The sequence below is a fragment of the Lolium rigidum genome, chromosome 2 (assembly GCF_022539505.1).
Source record: "Lolium rigidum isolate FL_2022 chromosome 2, APGP_CSIRO_Lrig_0.1, whole genome shotgun sequence".
NCBI lineage: Eukaryota > Viridiplantae > Streptophyta > Magnoliopsida > Poales > Poaceae > Lolium > Lolium rigidum.
The window spans coordinates 284,497,843-284,512,476 of record NC_061509.1 but is presented as its reverse complement, the minus strand read 5'-3'; the positions used below and the strand labels follow the sequence as shown (position 1 = coordinate 284,512,476).

Genomic DNA, 14,634 nt, shown 5'->3' with positions numbered 1-14,634 from the left:
GTTCTTTTTGTTTTTTGCGGCTGGATCACCATGAAGCTCAATAGGGTTACCCATGAGGCAATTCGATGCTTGCAGTTGCGCTCTGTTCATGTTAAATCCTCCTTCGAGGCAAGTCAATCTACTGCTATTATCACCGATGACTGGTTTTTCCCCTGGCTAAGTGCAGATGCAGATAGAAGCTGGCAATGGGGACAGGCTAAGCGAGCTGCCCAAGGACGTGCTGCTCAACATTCTGGAGAGGGTGGATACGCTTGATGCTGTAAGAACTTGCATCCTCTCGAGTCAATTACGGAATCTGCCCACTATGCTCTCGCAGATCATCATAGTTCCCACCAATCGCGATTTGCTTCGAATGAATGGTGTTTCGGCCCACCTGATAAACAAGATCCTTACCACAAGGTCTCCACAGATCACAATTCGCAAGCTGCAGGTCACGTTCGTCTTGACACCTAATGACTGTCGCTCCATTGGCAAATCTGTTGGCCGTGCCATGGCAACACACAAAGTGGATGCAGCTGAGTTTGAAATAGTGACGCCCAAGAATTCTTATCATTGCACCCATGCCGATCTCCTCAACTTTGCCAAGCAGTTCAGTTCGTTCGTTGCTGATTGCCCGGATGCATTTGCTGGTCTCACGCGACTGCAACTTCAGAATCTGAGGTTTGGTGATTCAGACATACCCAATATCCTTAGCACTTGCAAGCGGCTGGAGTCATTGTCTTTCTTCGAGTGTGACGCCGGGATTCGGTCGGTGCTGCAAGTAGAACATGCTGGACTTGTTGAGCTTAGTATCACCTATGGGGAGTTCCAAACAGTGGAGCTCGACTGTCTGCCAAAGCTCCAAAGGATGACCTATAATAATTGGCCTTCTGATGAAAATCCCCTGGTTCTTGGTTTTGCCCCTCAGCTTTCGAAGCTAAGCCTCGCTAATGCATGTCTTTCAGACCAGACCCTCATGATGAGCCAGTTGCTTGCTAATGTCCAGGCTATAAGTGATCTATATCTGGATTTTCGAAGTGAAAAGGTACTCACTCAAATCATGTCTGTGTCGATTTCACCGCGAGCATGATGGTTATATGTAACATTAGGAACTTTAAGTGAGTCTTTTGCGCACTCATTATTATTTTGTTTTATCTGTCCCAGATTTGGATTCAACCAGAATGCCCTAGAGTGCTTGCTCCTGTTCTTGGCCAGCTACGGTCTGTGAATCTGGACTGTCTTCCTGAAGAATGTGATATCACATGGACAATGTTCCTTCTTGAAGCTGCACGATTCATAAAGGACTTTTGCATCACTGTATGGGATCATAAGTGTGGAAGCGAGTCGCAAAAGAGTTACTCCAAGAAAACAGATGTGAAGTGGGAGCCATCTGCTCCTAATTTCAAGCACAAGAATCTATCCAAGCTAACCATTAATGGCTTCCAGTCCGACGGCAACTTCATGGGGTACGTCAGGCGTGTCATGGAAGCTGCGGTGAACATCAAGGAGGTGTGTCTTTACGACAGGAAGGTGTGCAAGCTCTGCACTGACAAGTTTCCTCACAGTGAGGTTCGTCCTTCGACATATCCACGAAGCTGCAAGGAAAAGGACTCATTGAGGAAGAAAATCACAGAGGCATCGGTGATGATGGCTTCCCCTGCTGTGATTCACTTCCGGTCATAAGTTCTATATAAGTCAACAAATATTTCGTGGCATCGCCATGGTCTATTGGCCATGTGGTTTGTTGGAGTTCCCCACTACTCCAGATGTTAGTAACGACCGCGTGTGTGTTATTTCCCTCGTAAACTGAAGCGTGTATTGTTATTGCTCATTGGCTAGCTTGTATGAAATGTACCTTATCTGCCTTTTTTGTTGGAATAGCTCTTTTGTATTTTGTGAGAATGAAACAGATAAAACAAGCACATCAATGATTGTTCCTGTAGTATTTTTTTTTGTAAAATGCTCCTTTTCTTTTGTGGTCGTTCAATAAGTGCTTATGTTCAATTCAATCAATATTCACCATGACAAGCGATTGACCTCCCTGGTCGCTCGCTACTCCTCTGCTCTCTCCTTCCCTGCCGAAGCGGCCTGGACTATGCCCTGCTGGTGAAAGAGAAAGACGGTAAGGTGCTCTAATCTATGCTTTGGTCCTTTAACTTGCCAGATTCTGCTTAGGATGTGCTTGATACCAGCGGTGTCTTAATTGCTAGCTGGTACTGATCTAATTGTTCCTGTTGCTTCCGTATGTAAATCACTATGTTGCTGGTGAGTTTTATAATTTGCTACTTTTAGTAATCTTCTCTGATCTGGTATATCCCTTGCTAGGAACTGGTTATCCTCGTGTAGTTGCTCAATTAGTATCCAATGCATGCCTAAATCGTCAGTTTGTGTCAGGGAGTATTCCTGCTTCAGTTAGTCGAGAAATTAAGATATGAGACTGGAATTCGCTTATGTTTGCTTGCTGCTGATTGTAAAGTCATGCCCATCGAGCGAACCAATTATTGGCTCCTGCCAGCGATAGTTTCGATTCCCCGTGCATGTACATCTATATGTCTGCATTCTTTGCGTCATGATAAGGCAGTGCTTCGGTACATGGTAATCAGGCAATCGACAACAGTGAAATATGTTTTAATTTGATATCCTTCCCGTCATAATAAGGGCAGTGCTTGAAGGAGCCCAGACGTGGCGGTACCAAAATACTCCTAAGAGCGTCGATCATTGCAACAACAAATTCTGCCTGCCATTTTCACTGTCGACGCAACCTGCCTGGCTACTTCGTACGTACACGAGGAGGAACTCCCAGACCAGGAGCCCAGACGTTGGTGCTCGACAGGAACGGACGACCAGCAGCGTTGTGGGAATCGCAGAAGGAAGGGATAAAGTCCGGTTCACATTGAAACCAGAGCTGTGTCTAAAACTAGAGTCCTTTGGAAAAATAGGAGCAAATCAGGAGAACCACGTAGTAGTGGGATAGGATTCGTAACCTTCACCCTCAAATCGGACGGGCCATAAATAAGAATATTTTTGTCTACTATTCTTTGTTGTCGACACGGGCCTCTCCTAATTTGTTATTTTCGAACGACCGTCGAAGCTCAATAGGGTTCGGCGCCGCCGCAGCCGTGATGTAAGTGGATTGCTTGCAAATGGTGTGTTCCGTTCTTGTTTATTCCCCGACTGATCTGTCCCCAATTAACCCTTTTTCTTCTTCCCTGGTCAAATGCAGATAAAGAAAGAAGCAGCGGCCAACGGGGACATGCTAAGCGAGCTGCCCAATGACGTGTTGCTTAACATCCTGGAGAGGATGGACACGCTCGACGCCCTCAGAGCATGCGTCGTCTCCAAGCAAATGCAGAAACTACCCCCCATGCTCTCGCAGATCGTCATTGTTCTCGGCAACCTCGAATTGGCCCGAAAGAATAGTGTGGTGGCTGACGTGACCGACAAGATCCTGAGCAAGAGGTCTCCACAGATCACCATTCGTAAGCTGAAGGTTAAAGTATTCTTGACTCCTAATGACTGTCGCTCCATTGGCAAATCTGTTGGCCTCGCCATGGCGACCCAGAAATTGGATGCAGCTGAGTTTGAAATCGTGACTCCCAAGAATTCTTATTATTGCAAGGATGCCGACCTACTGAACTTTGCTAAGAACTTCAACACGTTCATTGCTGATTGTCCCGAAGCATTTTCTGGTCTCACGCGACTGCAACTGCAGAATCTGAGGTTTGGAGAATCAGACATACCCAACATCCTTAGCACCTGCAAGCGGTTGGAATCCTTGTTTTTCTCCGAGTGTGACGCAGGGATTCGGTCGGTGCTGCATGTAGAACATGCTGGACTCATTGAGCTTGGTATTTTTTTTTTTTTTGACCTGGACTACGGCGGGCTTACGCCAGCCTGAACACTTTATATCATCATACCAAGCATACAAGGTCTGTTACAAATATTTTGGAGGGCAGCGAGATAGAAAAAAGAAAGAAGCTCAGGGGGGTCATGTCCGTTACACCAGTTATTAAGAAGAGAGGTAGAGGAAGGAGTGTGACATCGGTATGCCCAAAGTCTAATATCTTCGATACATCGTCGAACAGCCGTGAGAAGATCTTCATCGAGTCCGTTAAAGGCCAGTGCATTCCTTCGCTTCCAAATGGTCCAGGCGATGGCGGTGTTGATAGTAGTGTCTTCGTAGGTGCGGCAGTGCAAGAGCCAAAGATCGTCAAAGGTGTTGAAGTGCATGTCGTCGAAGCCTTGGTAGAAATGGCGCCAGACCTGCCTGGCGCGGGGGCAGAGCAGAAGGAGGTGATCCACGTCTTCATCCAGAGGACAGGCGAGGCAGGAGGCAGAGTTGGTAAGGTGGTGCCTGAAGCGCCGCTCATTGGTTGGAAGACGCTTTCTCCGAGCCAGCCAGCAGAAGATCCTGCACTTAAGGGGGGCAGCACTCCTCCAAATTTTGGTCGCCACATCATCGACCTGCAGATGGCTGAAAGTAGAGGCATAGAGGTTTTTGTTTGAAAGCGGTTTGTTCGTGAGACGGCAGACTCTAAAATCCGGGTTGCTGAGGGTCAGACGTACCGAGCGAAGCTCAACAGAAAGGTCTCGAAGCTCAGCTGTGGCAGCTTCAGAGAGGCGGGGGACCAGGAAGCAAGCTAGGCCATGCGGGAGGACAGAGGCGACATTGACGTTGAGGCGGGCAGAGTGGGAAAACAGAATAGGGAAGCGGGCATGGAGCGGCGAGTTGCCCAACCAAAGATCAAACCAAAAAGCAGTTGAGTGCCCATTTCCAATGGTCACTCGAGAGATGGCGCGAAACTTGTCCATGCCGGCGAGGATGTCCTTCCAGACAGGAGTGTCTAGATAGTGTTGGTCCCCCATGTCGTGTTGCCCATTCCAGCCATATTGACGCCGGAACCAGGCAGCCCACGGAGCAGAGGAGTCAGAGTGCAGCTTTGTGAGGAACTTAGTGAGGAGAGCGGAGTTTTGGGCTTGAATAGAAAGGACGCCCAGGCCACCAAGTTTTTTGGGGGTGCAGACGTCGGTCCAGGCAACCTTGCACTGCCCACCATTGCAGTTTTCGTCCCCAGTCCAGAGAAAGGCGCGCCTCCGCTTGTCAATGGCCTCAATGACGCCAGCAGGAAGAAGGCCAGCGCTCATGGCGTGGGCGAGCATCGCAGTAAGGACAGAGTTAACAAGAAGGAGACGCCCCCCAATCGGGAGGCACCTGCCGCGCCAACCAGAGAGCCTCATGTCACTCTTGGACATGATGGGCGCGAAATCTGCGAGGCGGAGTTTATGCGTAGATAGGGGGAGGCCAAGATAGGTCTGAGGGAAGGAAGAGACGGCGCATCCAAAGATGGAAGCCATATCCATGGCAGAGTCCAGGTTGGTTTTGATGGGCACAAAGGTACTTTTGTGGAAGTTGATGGCCAAACCAGTGGCAGCAGAAAACCTGTCAAGAACAGCTTTGAGGTTGGCGACATGCTCCGGAATAGCCCTGATGATAATGAGAGTATCATCGGCATATTGGAGAACGGGGCAAAGAAGGTCGTCGACAAGGGGGTGGAGAAGGAGCCCATCACGGGAAGCTTGAAGAAGCATTTGTTGAAGAACATCCGCAACAATGTTGAAAAGGAAGGGGGACAACGGATCACCCTGGCGCAGCCCTCTGCGGCACTGAATCCAGGGTCCAGGAATGCCATTGAGCAGGACCGCAGTCTGACTAGTGCGGTTAAGCATTTTAATCCAATCTCGCCAGAGAGGGGGGAAGCCCTTGGCTTCAAGAATCCGATCAAGAGCATCCCAACTAATGGAGTCGAATGCCTTGCGGAAGTCCAGCTTGAACATGGCGGCGGGGGCATTGCGCTTGTGACAAGCCTGGACAATGTCGGCAGCGTAGACAAAGTTTTCAGCTATGGAGCGACCGGAGATGAACCCAGTTTGGTCAGGGTGGACGAGGTGGGGGATGAGATCCCGAAGGCGAAGGGTAAGGCATTTGGTGTGGACCTTAAGGCAACAGTTTTGGAGGGAAATAGGGCGGAATTTATCAGGAGTATTCGCACCCTCTTTCTTAGGAAGCAGAACGATGTAAGATTTGTTGATGGGTCTGAGGTCAGTTTTGAGAGAGTGGAAGTCCTCAAGGGATGCGTGCAGGCAGTGTTTGACCATGTCCCAGTTGTGCTTGTAGAAGGACGGACCAAAGCCGTCCGGGCCAGGGCTAGAATTATCCTTCATGGAGAAAAGGGCGGTTTTTATTTCCTCCATGGTGAAAGGGGAAACAAGGGAAGCAGCTTGGGAGGGGGCGAGGGAGGTGGGGGCAACCAGGGAAGCGAGGTCGGGGATGGTGTCAGCGGCAAGAGGGGTGCCAAGGAGGCCTTTGAAGAAGGTGTGCAAGATGGAGGCTTTGGCATGGTGGGAGAAAACAGGGTTGCCGCTGTCATCATTCAAGTTTTTAATCTGGTTCTTCTGCAGCCGGCCCGAGGCACAGAGATGGAAATAGCGAGAGTTTTCGTCGCCAAGAAGGCAGTGCTTTATTTTGGCCCGTTGCCGCCAATACGTAGCCCGATCAGAGTTTTTGTTACTAAGATTGATCTTGACAAGAGAACGGAGATTTTGCTCAAGACGGGAGAGGGGGCGAGTCTCCTCAATCCTATCCAGGAGAGAGATAACGGCTCGGCAGTTGAGCAAGTAAACCGAGGGAAGCTTGCGAGTCCGAGCCCAAGCCCGGGCAGCAGACCTAACCCTTTTGAGCCTGAGGCAGAGGCTGCTAATATGGGAGAGGTGGGAGTGGGAGGGGCCAACGCTGTTCCAGTTACAAGAAACGAGAGGCGAGAAGGAGTGGTGGGAGAGCCAGGAGTTCTCTAGGCGAAAGACGGTACTCCTAGGCGCCTTGGAAGAGGCCGCCAGATAAAGAGGGACATGATCAGACGTGGGCCTAGCAGTGGAGGTGAGAGTGGTGTCAGGAAGAGCGAAGCTCCATTCTGGATTTACGAGGACCCTGTCCAGTCGAGCAAGGATAGGAGGATCCTGCTGGTTGGACCAGGTGAACTGGCGGTCCAGGAGAGGAATTTCAAGGAGGCCGAGGGTATTGATGAAGTCGTTAAAGCAGGCAGCTTCCTGGAAGTTAATGTTCCCGTTCGACTTGTCGCGGGGGGCACGAACCAGGTTGAAGTCACCCATGATGGCAGAAGGGCCCGAAAGGGTCATGAAGACATCAGAAAGGGAGTTGAGAAAAGGTTGCTTGAGGTCGTGGAGGCAAGGGCCATAGACATTGACAATGGAGAAAGATAGGTTATCAGCCTTCATGGCAAAAGTAGTGGTGACCGAGAAGTCGTCGATGGAGTGAGTGACAAGCTGAAGAAGCCGATCATCCCAAAGCTGTGATGATGCCTCCCGAAGCCCCTTCGGAAGGTTTGTAGACGAAGGAGCGCAGGGAAGGCGGGAGGAAGGAGGCAGCGAAGAAGGGGGTGATGTTATCCAACTTAGTTTCCTGAAAGCAAAGGATCGCGGGTAGGTTGGAATCAAGAGAAGCCCTAACATCGTCGCGCTTACGACGCGCGCCAAGGCCGCGAACATTCCAGCATTTGAAAAGAAGCTTAACTAACATAGCTAACCCAGAAACACCATGGGAACAAATAAGGGAAACGGTTAAGAGCTTGGGAGCAGTTCAGCCAAGCGACAGTGCAGTTACAAGGGTACATCAGACCCTGAATAAAGAAGGAGCTAAGCGGAGAACAGCATAAATTGCTCAGATGGGCCGCACAGGACATGGGCCTAGGAACCAGCCCACGTCGCCCAGAGTTGGCAAGCAGAGCAAAACGCCAGGCTAGGGGAACAGCGATGAAGGAGGCGGCAGGCGAGGAACAGCAGCCAATCATGGAGAGGCAGTGAGCGCCGAAGAGGATGCAGGTGCAAGGTCGAGGGAGTCCGGGTCGACGTCGCAGGCCCGAGCGAGCACCTGGGCATCCTCCGCAAGGAGAGGGTGGCCTTCCTCGAGCGCGACGGCGATAAGGTCCTCCACCGGCAGCTCGCCACGACGCCGAGCAGCACCACCGAGCCCTTCGTTCTTCTCCTTCTGGCGCAGCAGCGCCTTGTCCACAATGGAGACGTAGGCCGCCGTGGCGAGCCTGGAGCAGCGGCGCACAGGAGGCGCAACTGGCGAGGCGTGCCAAACGGTAGGCCGAACCGGAGAAACCTCCGAGGCGATGTTGGCGACGGCAGGGCGGCGGCCCATGGCAGAGTCCGGCGCAGCAGAGGCAGGGGAACCAAGGAGCGGAGGCTCAGAGGCCCCGTCAGACTCCGGCGCAAGCCCCATGACCAAGGCATTGGCAACAGCCAGAGGGGCAGAGCAGCCCATGGGCTCTCCGCGAGCGAGCACGTCGACCAGCAGCGTCGGGCGCCGCAGGGGCCCAACCTCAGCGATGCAGTCAATGAGGCCAACAGAAGCAGCAGCGAAGTTAGCCACCATGAGGCCCTTGGAGCCTGGATCAGCACCAGCCCGACGCAGCGGGAGGCAGTAGAGGGCGCGTTCGCCGTTCTGCCCCGTGACCCAAACCTCGAAGAAGCCAAGCCGGAGTTTGATAGCCACCTTGGAAGGCTTGGTGTAGATGGGGCCGCCGCGAACGACCGGGAGCGGCGGAGCATTGGCGAGGGCGCGCTCGATGGTGGCCGCGGGAGCGGCGCCGTGCGGAGCACCATGAGGAACGGCAGGGGCAGGGATGCCCAGCGCGTGCATCATGTCGGGGTAGCCTGCACCGCCTTCGAGGAGAATGTCAGCATCCTCGCCCACAAGGTCAGCGCCGTCCACAGCAGGGTCCGGGGCAGGCCCGTCCGGGCCGACAGGGGCAGCTTCGAGATCCTCAAAATCAATGATCGAAATGTCTCCAATGGACCCTTCCCCGCAGTGATTCTTGACGGTAAGGTGGAAAGGGATGGACGAGAGAGTCTCAGCCTTGACCGTGATGAGCACAGAGTGGAAGTCGACACCCGCGAGACAAATTGGGTCAATGGCGTGAGGATTGGCGTAAGGCACAGAAGACTGAGTGATGTGGGAGCGGAGCCAGAATTCCATGGGGTACTTGGCAACCGCCAGGGCAGCCATGGCCTCATGCCCAAAGAGGAAGCGGTTATCAGTTTCATCGTGGCGACGGAAAAAGACAGAGGCCTCCCGCGCGATGAACGGCCCATTATTGACGGCATTCTCACGATCGGCGGGGGCAGAGAACACAGCAAGGCGGGTGCCAAAAGAGGAAGGAAAAAGGGAAACACGGTCCGGGCCACAGGCTAGGTCGGCAGCCTCGCTGATGAAGGAGTCGGCGTTGAGGAGGTTGGGGTGGAGGAAGGCAAAAGCGAGGTGATCAAACTGGCGCATGTTGACAGCGGGCATGTAGGCGTCGATGTAGCCTGGGCGCTCAGCCTCCTGAGGTTCCTCCGACTCAGGCCCAGAGTCAGAACCATCCAAGACAGGAAGGAAGCCATCCCCGCCCGAGCCAGCCTCGTCGGCATCCTCGTCGCTGCTGGGGTCGGCGAGGGGGACGGCATCCTCGTCGCTGCTGGGGTCAGCGAGGGGGATGAAGACGTCCTCCGGCAGCGCAGGAACTCCACCAGGAGCCTCGACCGCATCGCCAACGCCGTCCGCCGCCGGGGCAGCGAGGCCGGCATCGGGCAGCCCCTCCACAGCAACCTGGGCAGCGGGAACAGCGGGGGCAGGGGAGACAAGACGGCACGCGGCCCGTCGGTGGTCGTCCGCGAAGCAGAGGGAGCAGAAGAGGCTCTCACCAGCCCCGGCGGCATCACTCCCAGGAGCAGCCATGGCAAACAGTTCCTCTCCCGATGGCCGGAGCAGCGGCACCGGCGGCAGCACACGGGATCGCGGCAGGCGGCGACAAGGTGGCGCGGAGAGAGGCAGCGGTGGCAGCGTTTGGTGGCAGGGTTGAGCGGTGGTGGAGTGGAGGGAGGCCGCCTCGGGGAGGGATTAGAAGGGGAGGCAGCCACCTGAGAATAGGAGGGGGGCGACGGGCCATCCCCATTAGCGCAAGGTCCAAGGGCGCCGGAGAAGGAAAGGAGGCCAGTGCGCAGCGGGGAGAACAAAAGGGGAAAGGGCAGAGGGGTGGAGCTGGAGGTGGGAGACGGAGCCGCGGCAGCAACAGAGGGAGGGGAGGTTGGGTCACGGGCGCAGTGCGTAGGCCACGGGAGCGGGCCGGCGGGGCGGGGCAGGATTCCCGGGGAGAGGAGATCGAGGCAGAGAGGAGGGCGGCGTCTCCTAGCGGCGCGAGTGGGAGGCAGGAGGGGAGGAGCTAGGTCAGAAGAATCAGCGGGTGCGGTCAAGGCCGAGGGAGAGGATAAGTCAGCGCCCTCCCCGGACCGGGCCAAAAACGCGGCAGGCCCAGAAGAGACAGAGGCAGAGCAGAGATGCATATGGGACAAGCTAGCACAGATCAGCCCAGCAGGAGGCCCAGCATGCAGCAGGGGATCCAAGGCCATCGGCAAGGAGAACAGCAGCATCAGCTGGCCATGGCGAAGAGCGTCGAGCGAGACGATGAAGTTAGCAAGGCGCGACGAAGCCACAGTTAGCCGGAACATGTTGCAACCAATCTCACGAACGTCAAGCTTTTCAAAACGAGACCCCAGCCAGAACTGCAGCGATCTGGAGACCAAGGAGAGGGACGCAGGTTGGGCGGAAACCTGCCTCGCCGCGATGTGCACCGATGAGGGTGCAAACAGCGGGGAGCCAGGGTTTACCGGAGTGCATACCAGGGTGCCGAAGCTTTGCAGGACGTACTGAAGAAAGGCGTCTCCCGGGGTGTTGAACGGCGGCGGCAGGGCATTGGTGTCGAGGGCGAGCTCCCCCGGCGTGCGCGCCGAGAGGAAACCCTGCCGCGGCGTCGCTGCTCCGAGCGCGAGGGCGAGGCTCTCTCCGGCGGTAGAGGGGGGCGGCGGCAGGTTGTAGAGGCTAGTCCTAGGGCTGGAGGGTGGGTTGCCGGAGGTCGGAGGGGCGGGCGGCGCAGCAACGTCGGGGTCGCCCCGCGCGTCGCCAGACACCTCGCTCTCCATCATTTTCGAGCTTCCCATTGAGCTTGGTATTACCTATGGGAAATTCAAAACAGTGAAGCTCGACTATCTACCAAAGCTCCAACGGATGACCTATAGTTGGTTCCTTGATGAAAACCCCTTGGTTCTTGGTTTTGTCCCTCAGCTTTCGAAACTAAGCCTCTCTAATACACGACTTTCAGACAAGACCATTATGCTAAGCCAGCTGCTTGAAAATGTCCACACTGTACGTGATCTGTATCTGAATTTTCAAAGTGAGAAGGTACTCACTCCAATCATCTATGATTTGTTGTCACCGTTTATATGTAGCAGTAGTTACTTAAGTGGGTCTTTTCATGCAGAGCAGAGCTTGTACTCATTATTATTTTGTTTTTACATGTTCCAGATTTGGGTTCAACCTGAATGCCGTAGGGTGCTCGCCCCTCTGCTCGCTGAACTACACACGGTGAATCTCGACTATCTTCCCGAAGAATGTGATATTGCCTGGACAATGTTCCTTCTTGAAGCAGCACCATTATTACAGGAGCTTTGCATCATAGTATGGGATCATAAGTGTGGAAACGAGTCACAAAAGAGTTACTCCGAGAAAACGGATGTGAAGTGGGAGCCATCCTCTCGTAATTTCAAGCATAAGAATCTTCGGAAGCTAACCATCTACGGCTTTGAGTCTGACGGCAACTTCATGTGGTACATCAGGCATGTCATGGAAGCTGCGGTGAACATCAAGGAGGTTTCTCTGCACGACAGGAAGGCCTGCAAGTTCTGCGCTGAAAGGTTTCCTCACATGCAGGTTCGTCCTTCGACCTATCCAAGAAGCTCTGAGGAAAAGGATTCACTGAGGAACAAGATCACAGAGGCATCGGGGACGATGGCTTCCCCTGCCGTAATTCACTTCCGGGCATAAGTTCGGCATCGTCCGTGTGGTTGAAGGAGTCCCACTGCCACTGCTCCATAAATTACTAGTTAACCCGTGGGGACAAGGAGTTTTGGCCTCTGAGTGCTAGTCTGTGAAAAAAATAAGATAAATCTGAGTGCTCCAAAGAGCATTTCTTTGATCTCTGAATTTTGTTTGTTTTCACAGACCACAACACGGTCTTTTCACGTTGAAATTTTGCATCATTCATGTCTTTTCTCTGCGAAATTTAATCTTTTCCTGACGTCGAGCTCTGTTTCACCATCAGTTGTACCTGATGGCAATGCTTCTCTGCGCCTCTATTGTCAAAAAAAAAAAAAAATACCCAGCATTCTTTTCCTACTATTCCCTGGAGCAGCTCTACGCCTCTACCCCTGACTCTTCTCACACCCGTACTCAACATCGTTGAGCTTTCTTCTGGAGATTTCTCTTCCATAGATTGTTTTGCTTGTCCTAAGATACATCGTGCTTACTAGATTAAAGAGATAAAATTGTTTGACTGTTTTCAGATCATAAAAATGCAACACGTCCTGCAAGAAATTCAGTGGAAACAAGGGTACATGGGTCATTTACGTAAACCAAGCTAAGATTTCGTGGTGTCTGTATTCTTGGTATCTTTCATATGCTTGCAAGTCACAACTAATACTTGGTTGTCTTGGGAGTAAATTTCTTTTGGTTACAGAAAGAACCCACATGTATGTAATACTCCTTGTCTCCTTCATACTTCTTTGCTAGGAGATTCGTTCAGCATTCTACCAATAAAGAATGGGTTAATTAGATAAACGCCATTAGAGCTACGCGTTTTAATAAGCCAAGTGATCGCAGCTAACCTAACCTAACCTCCCTCCCGTGGCGCTCCCCAGGGCGCCGCCGGGGGCCAAGCCCAACCACCGCACCCTCCCTCCCTCGAGCAGACTCCCACCCGCCGCTGCGGACGGTATCTGCCACGGTGGCGGCGGCCCCTGGCGCCGAAGGTGCTGGGGTGGAGGAGCGACGACGTTTCTTCGGTGCGGCTGGCGCGGCATCGACGACTTTCGGCGTTGGCAGAGGTTGGGGTGGCGTCCCCAGCCTGGCGGCGGCGGCGCTACTCGCTGGATGGCGGTGGCTTTGCTGCGGGTCTAGGTCCCCCACCTAGGCCCGTCGTCCTGTGGCAGCGCGGAGGGGCGTAGGGTAGTTGATCGGTCGGTGGAGGGTTGCGGAGAAGGCGCTACGGCAGCGGCGGTCCTCGGTGGTTGCTGCCGGCGGCGGCCTCAGTGCAGCTGGTGGCGGCGCGATCAGGGCTGATCGCGGCTATGTAGCCTGCTGGTTCCCGCACCCCAGGGTCGTTCGTCTTGCCGAATCTTCGATGTGACAGGCGGCGAGGATGGCCGTTTGCGTGGGGGCTCGTCCTGTGTAAAGGCGGTGGTCCTAGGGTTCCTCACGCGCCAAGACGAAGACCTTCTGGATGTTGATCTTCTTCATCGAGCCGGAGTGATGAGTTTCGGAAGGCTCCGCCGACGAATGGAACAGTGCATCTTATGTCTGGAGTTCGCTGGATCGGGTGGTATTCGGTCGCGCGCACCCATGCTTTTATTCCGGTCGTTTGGTTCCGGAGGGAGCGGCACGAAGCTCTTTCTCTGTGTTGACATCAAGTGACTATGGATCCATGATGAAAGTCGGAAGAAGAGAATTTCATGAAGGCTGGATGAGAGGACTAGCTAAGGGAGGTTCAAGTACGCGCTGTTGAGGGACTTGCTTGGTGTTCCGGGCTTCACAGCAGCGGTATGAATCAACACAGGAGGAGTGCAGAGTCCTACCTTTCAGGGTGAAAACCCAAGGTCTGGCCTTAATTGGTTGTGTCTGGCAATGACCTTGGTGGAGGCATTGTTTTGAGATCTTCAGGGTGAAAACCTAAGATCTTTGATCGGGCGACGACGGTGTTTGAGCACTGCTTCTTTCTTGGAGGCGTCGTTTTTGGAGAGTCTGTAATTCAGGTGTTGTCTTGGCGGTGGATGTATTGCTCTTGTTAGGTCTGAGATACTGTAGTGAGACTTTTGTTTCTTAGCTTTCTTTTTTTGTTTTTAGCTGTGTGCATCCGTAGTGCTATTAAGGTGGTGCGTTGTTGCAGAGGCTAGGTGTAATTGGTATTTTTTTGATATTAATATATTTCCTTTATCGAATTTTTTTTATTTCGACGCACTACATGTATGAATTTGCCGTGAGTATGTGTCATGGCAAACTGACGGCTCACGGAAAAACAGGACTCCGTCTGCGCACAGCTGCTCACGGCAAACTATTGCAACTCCGTAGTACTACATGTTGCGATCGAAGCGAATTTTCTGTTCCGTCTGCGCTCGACTCGGAAACACTAACGACTCGCAACCCCGTGTATATAGATCGAGACGACACCGTCACCTCGACCGCACCCAATCCAACTTCGATCGAAAGCGCAGGTCAGATGGAGAGCTCCGGTGGCCTGGCACCGGTACCCGCTTCTTCATAAGGCTTCGATTTGGATTGTTGCACGATGGAAGGTTTTGGAAATTAACCTTCTTCATAAGGCTACGATTTGGATTGTCGCACGACGGAAGGGCTTATCGACCCAACTTGCCGGGCAACTTCGTTGGTTCGTTTGGGATCGATCGGATCACCATGAAGCTTAACAGGGTTCGCCGCCGCCGCCGTGATGTAAGCCGTTGCTTGTGTTCTATGCTTCTGTTCTTGTT

General features: G+C 53.3%; 2 protein-coding genes across 2 annotated transcripts; both read left to right on the top strand.

Annotated features, from left to right (window-relative positions):
• Nucleotides 1-1,939, top strand: LOC124688983. The gene is made up of 2 exons (XM_047222594.1): nt 1-1,024; nt 1,144-1,939. The coding sequence occupies exons 1-2, from the start codon at nt 167-169 to the stop codon at nt 1,660-1,662; spliced, it is 1,377 nt and encodes a 458-aa protein (XP_047078550.1). The 5' UTR covers nt 1-166; the 3' UTR covers nt 1,663-1,939.
• A 1,257-nt stretch (nt 1,940-3,196) lies between these two features.
• Nucleotides 3,197-11,920, top strand: LOC124691070. The gene is made up of 3 exons (XM_047224354.1): nt 3,197-3,833; nt 11,052-11,278; nt 11,402-11,920. Exons 1-3 carry the CDS (start codon nt 3,197-3,199, stop codon nt 11,918-11,920), a joined length of 1,383 nt encoding a protein of 460 aa, XP_047080310.1.
• Nucleotides 11,921-14,634: the final 2,714 nt, after the last annotated feature.